This window comes from Carcharhinus amblyrhynchos, chromosome 6, assembly GCF_965287045.1.
Source record: "Carcharhinus amblyrhynchos chromosome 6, sCarAmb.v2.hapA, whole genome shotgun sequence".
In the NCBI taxonomy this organism is placed as follows: Eukaryota; Metazoa; Chordata; class Chondrichthyes; order Carcharhiniformes; family Carcharhinidae; genus Carcharhinus; species Carcharhinus amblyrhynchos.
In genome coordinates, this window is record NC_137329.1 from 48,707,742 (window position 1) to 48,713,741 (window position 6,000).

General features: G+C 41.9%; 1 protein-coding gene across 2 annotated transcripts in view; it reads right to left on the reverse strand.

The window, feature by feature from the left end:
- Positions 1-6,000, reverse strand: part of LOC145343909 (oxysterol-binding protein-related protein 5-like) — a 157,237-nt gene extending 151,237 nt beyond the window's left edge. For both annotated transcript variants that reach the window (XM_080190425.1, XM_080190426.1), the window contains exon 1: positions 5,492-6,000. In XM_080190425.1, coding sequence (XP_080046551.1) covers positions 5,492-5,512 — 21 coding nt within the window. In that variant the 5' untranslated portion in view covers positions 5,513-6,000. The remainder of the gene's footprint in view (positions 1-5,491) is intronic.

Consider the following 6,000-nt stretch of genomic DNA (forward strand, 5'->3'; position numbering starts at 1 on the left):
TTTGATTAGAATATACGGAGGCACATTCTATTCAAATTGGCAGGAAATTCTAGTGAAATTCTCTTTCACGAAATGGGTATAATAGGTGTTGAATATGTCACCACAGGAAATTCTGAATTGTTTTTGACAATGAAAGCAAAAATCAAAAGCAATGCTCACTACAGATTCTGAGATACTGGAACTGCAGCATATAAAGCATAAACACGAACATTTTGGATTCGATGCAGAGGCTGGGCTGGAGATACTGACTAAATGTTGTGCTTTTGAAATTTGTATTTCTCCTTTAGGCTTTCATGCATATATGTTCCTTTAACCCCTAAATAAATAAGGAAATATTACACAAATCTAAAACTTAAACTATCACCCCCGTAAAACCACTTGCTTTCACTCTTAATCGAGATTGTGTTCAAGTTGCCAGAATTTTTCAAGACTGTCTCAGGCTTTTGGAAACTTTGGCTATATATAGCTCATTTTTTAAAACTGGCATTTGTGTACCACCTGGGTTCACATGCCATTTGGAAAACTCTGAGGACTATCATCAACCAGGCCACTAGACTGTATGAAGATTTTGCATTTACAAGGAAGGAAGAGGACAAAATGGTGTGCATGGGGTGTGAGAAATAGTCTTAGGAAACCTGTTTCTGATTGCTCAATGATCCAGATAAGGCCTTGTAACACCTTACAGAATATACTTCCTAACAGTGGACTGGAGATCAACACTGATAGCATGTCCCTCTCAGCTCTGTGAGTAAGAAGTTAAACTGAAATCAGATTGCCTGACTTGATGACACAGCTTTAGAGAACACTTATCAAGGGCACAGATTACCTTTCCAAAACGAGAGGAAAGGTGGCACGAATGATCAATGCATTGGTGAGCAGATTGACCAGTGATGGGCAACCTAGGCTAGTGAATGGGCCACGAGTGGCTCTCCTTCATCGCAGTGGGCTGCAACATTAAAATCAGGCTTACTGAGTACCTGTGACTCCATAAATAAGATTAAATACATATGATACATGCCAAATATTTTATAAGAGTTATAGCAAGCGTTTATTTATATACTAATAGAACTATCAACTTCAAATTGTAAAAACAAAAGAAATATTTACACCTGGAGTGCAAAGGGAGCACATGGCTCTCAGTCAATATTGTGTGTAATCAGCATGCACCCCACTTCACTTGCTTTTGTTTTATGTGCGTATAACTTCAGTCACACTGGTAGAAAAAATTTACACGGACAGAAATCAGCAGAATGTGCCAAATCTGCATATGGGCAACAGTCAACAAAATGTCTCATGGGCCATACACAAGAATGCAAATTTTCCAGCTTGCCCACCAATGACATAGACAGTGTAGTCACTACTGCATCCTTGCCCATCCAGAATAAGCAGGTTGTTAAACTGGCAGCAAGGATAGGTTTGTATTATGTCAATTTCAAATCCCATTTTCTGAGAAATGTGGAAGGTTAAAGCCTCAACACGTATTGAAATGTCGAAATCTGAGGATATAATTCAGAGCTTCAAGTTTGATATGAAAACATAGCAAATGATATACAGGCCAGTAGTTTCCCAAAGGAGCACTGGATCATGAGAAACCCAACTAAGTGGCTGCTGTTTCCAGTTTTGAAAGAATCCTTGAGTGCCTCCCCTTTGTCAAACTTGTCCCTCTACACTGGGTTTTCTCCTCAATCTCTCCTGGTTGCGTTCAGCCTGTCCACACCCCCAGCCGTTGCTTAATTTATCTAGTCACGGCCCCAACCAACTACTGCCCCAGCTCCCACTCCCATCAACCCAATCAGTTTCAGGCAAGAGAATGAACAAACTAATAAAATGAAACTCCAGTGTTAAAACTAAAACAAAGTTTGTGGAGGTTCCTCTCATCCTATACCCCATCCTGAACGTACTCAGAGTTAAAACCAAAAATGGTTCTGTCTCTATATGAAAGTCATGTAAACATACATTTAGGAGGAGGAAGGAAAGTAACCATTGACTTTTACATTCAGCTATGTGTGTGAATAGAGTTATTCTATACTTGCTGTGGGGAAGCAGATGTATGCTATAATTAATGGGTTAAATCAATATTACAGTTCTGTGGCATGGGGAGAGCACACTGAACATAGTCTTTCTTTACCTGATTATGGAGTTTCCACAATTCTTGTTAACGGAGTCCTTAGTTCCCTTTAGTGAGGAAATAAAAGAACCGCCATAACACAAGAACAATGACAGCCTCAAAACCTGGGTGCAGGACCTCAGACATAGCACTGGTTTAAGTACCATAATCTCTGTTGAGAAGTACATGGTGACGAGAAGCAGTAAAATGTATTCCTGGAATATGGGCATTGCTGAAAAGTCCAGTATTCATTGCTCTTCTTCAGTTGCCTGGGAAGTGGTGCTGGGATTCTTATGCCTGAAACCCAGGTAGTGGTTTTGATATAACTCAGGAGTTTGCTAGGCCACTTCAGAGGTTAATGAAGACTCAAAGGTGTTGGTGTGTGACTGAAGTCTCATTTAGGGCAGACTGGGTAAAGGATGGTCAGCTTCCTTCCTTAAAAGGACAATGGCCAGGGTTTTACTGCTTCACCATGGCATGTCTCCCCATGGTGTAAACATCAAGCCATTTAAACCACCCAAGAAAGGTCATAAAATCCTGGCCATTAATGACCAATCTGATCATTGCACATTTATTAATATCAACTTCTTCTTCCTATATTTAACCAGATCCAAATTCACAGTGGTGGGATTAGAACTACCATTTCCTAAATTATTTTAAGGATTACTAGTCCAATTAAAAAAAACTCTACCAAGCTGCTTATTGTGCTGTAGCCATCAACACTCCAATGGTTACATTTTGAAATAAATCAAATCCTGTTGTTTTCTGCAGAATATTTCTACACCCATAGTAAATAAGTGGGTAAATAACTTGCCAGTGGGAAACTGAACCATAACACAAGAACAATGACAGCCTCAAAACCTGGGTGGAGAACCTTAGACATAGCACTGGTTTAAGTACCATAATCTCTGTTGAGAAGTACGTGGTGACGAGAAACAGTGGTGTTGCAAGACAACAATTGATATTTTTGGTCCCTATGGTAAGAGAGGTCAGTCTGGACTTTTGCTCAAAAAAATACTTGGCAATCACTGATACTCACAGACAACTTAAAGTTCTTTGAGACCAGGCTGTCAAGCAAGATAGAGAGGGCCATAAAACCAAAGGTTGGCTATGCTGATTAAATAAACAATTATAGCTGTGAAAAAGTATGATACATGAGAGGGATCAGTAAATGAGACTATGTGGGTGGAACTAAGGATCATAAGAGCAGTAAAAACAAATTACTGCAAATGCTGCAATTTGAAACAAAAAGTGCTGGCAAATCTCAGCAGGTCTGACAGCATCTGTGGAGAGAGAGTAGAGCTAACACATCGGAACAGGTAACAAAGGGGTAATTGCACTGCTGGGATTTGACTTGAAGATCTCCAAACAGTGCAAGGGAGATAGAAGAGCAAATCTGTGGGGAGATTTGTGACAAATGCAAAACAATAAGGCAGGAAGATTGGGGAAATTTAATTACTGTAATGTTAATGGGGACACAGTCAGAGCTCAGTGTTAAAGGTAGCGGGAGGACAAAATTGCTAAACTGCATTGAGGAAAACTTTTTTAACCAGTATGTAGCAAACCCATCAAAGGGCTGAGAAAAATTCTGGATTTAATTTCAGGGAATAGAGTTGGACAAATGGAAAGAGTATCAGTGGAAGAATGCTTCTGTGGTAATCATCATGCAGGATTAAGCTGAATAGCTGTCACTGACTAGTGTGGACACAATGGCCTTAAGGCCTCTTTCAGTGTTGTAAATTTTCTACAATTTCCATAACTTGCACATTATTGTGCCTTAGTGCGATTGAAATTTATCTCAGAGAGCAAGGCAAAATGACCCATAACAAACTGGCATCTTGTTGCCTCACATTCATGTATCTGTAAGAGCGTAAACTGCACTGCTGATTCACTACCACCCATTTTGCACAATCCCAAATGTTATAGTACTGGCCATTTCACATTACCTATTCACTATTGCTAATTTTGCCTTCCTAATCAAAATGTACTTCACCCCAATTTCTTTAATAGAAATATTAATAAGAACAAAACCCAAATACTTTCCTTGCAAATCCATTGGACTGTGGTTGTGGTTGTTTTGCAATGCGATCCATGACTTGTTACTACAGTTGCAAAAGAACAGCCCAGCTTCTCCTCAATAGTACTGCCCCTTCTCAATGGAGGAATCTTTGGTGCCCCTAACCTCAGGTTGAGACTGTGAAGTCCACAGGGGTAAACATGGGAGACTAAACCATGCTATAACTGACAGTGCACCAACATCAAGCACCCTGCACTTGGGAAACCGGAAAGATCTCAACATGTTGGACGAATGCCAACAATCCTGCTTCTTTAGGGTAACACGGTGGCATAGTAGTTAGCATTCCTGCCTTACAACGCCAGAAACCTGTCTTCGATTCCCGGCTTGGGTGAATGTGCAGAGTTTGCAATATTCTCCCGTCTGCATGGGTTTCCTCTGGGTGCCCCAGTTTCCTCCCACAGCCCAAAGATGTGCGGGTTAGGTTGATTGGCCATGTTAAATTGCCCCTTACTGTCCCAGGATGTACAGGTTAGAGGGATTAACGGAGTAAATACGTAGGGTTAGGGGGTAGGGCCTGGATGAATTGCTGTTGGTGCAGACTCGATGGGCCAAATGGCCTTCTTCTGTACTATAGGGTTTCTATGATTTACAAACGCTAGATCTGCTCGGTAAAAGTCGATTCTTGCCAAAACATTACTCCTGGCGTGTGAATCTAACTGTGACAGAGACTGTGCCCCCAGTGACTGCTCATTAGTATTAGGTTTACAGTGAGTGGGCAGGAACATTAGCTGAACACAAGATAAATGGAGGAGGGCTAGAAACATAAACTGGTAGTGAATGAATCACTGTTTACGATTGCTCTCTCTGTCTGCACACTGTATGCAATCTCCCCGTCTATTCTGGAGCAGTGTGGGGCTCTTTACTCTCAGTCCACTGTTCTAATGGAGGTCTTGTGCACAGTGGGAGCGTCCCTACCTCTGGATTAGATGCTCCGGGTTCAAGTCCAAAGCCAGCTTGTTGACCACAATAGGAGGGTCGATAAAGCGGTTCGACGGCTGGTAATCGGCTCACTATTCCACAAAAAAGTGTGAACATACACGAAAAAAATCCCGTTCTAATCAATTCTTCAGCACAACTCACCTTCCCCTGTACCTAAATGAGCAACGTGTGTGTGAGTGAGAGGATAACTCATCAAAAAATCTCATTACTCGGATCCAGGACATTTTTATTAAACGCGAGCAGAATATCCCCTTGGATTGTTCGTTCTGGCAAAAGCTTCGTGAAGGATACTGAGGGTTAATAATCATCTCCAGAACGAGAAAGATTTAAAAAAAATACATTTAACTAGGTGACTAGATAAAGCTTACCTCCTGCAACATGGATGGCATTTCACTGATCAACTGGCTGCACAACTCAGCTTTAAATCCCAGTTTTCTCAAGCTGACTCCCCGATACTGAAAAGTTCCCAAACACACATTTCAGGCACGGATCGAAAAGCATGTTGCTGGTCCACGGGACAGGAAAGACAGCTGATGGACGGAAGCTCGCTTCAGCTGCTGCTGGGGTTCTTTCACTGGGAGGATATCTCTCCTCCCCGTTCCCAGAGAGAGACAGGGAGGCTGGAAGAGAGAGAACCACCTTTCCTGAGGGTTCTTTCAGCCTCTGCTTCGAGCTTCAGTTTTCACTGCTCGCACGGCACTGTCACCTCCTCTCTGTCTGTCTGTCTCTCCAGCACGAATGGAAGGGGATTAAAAACAACGAAAAGGCAACCCTACGAAGACAGCTTCATCGCAGGAGAGTCAGAACGCAAGCTAGCTCCAAACATTAGCATCTCAAAGCTACACAGCTGTCTGCGAGCCTGTGGCAGGAAATACCA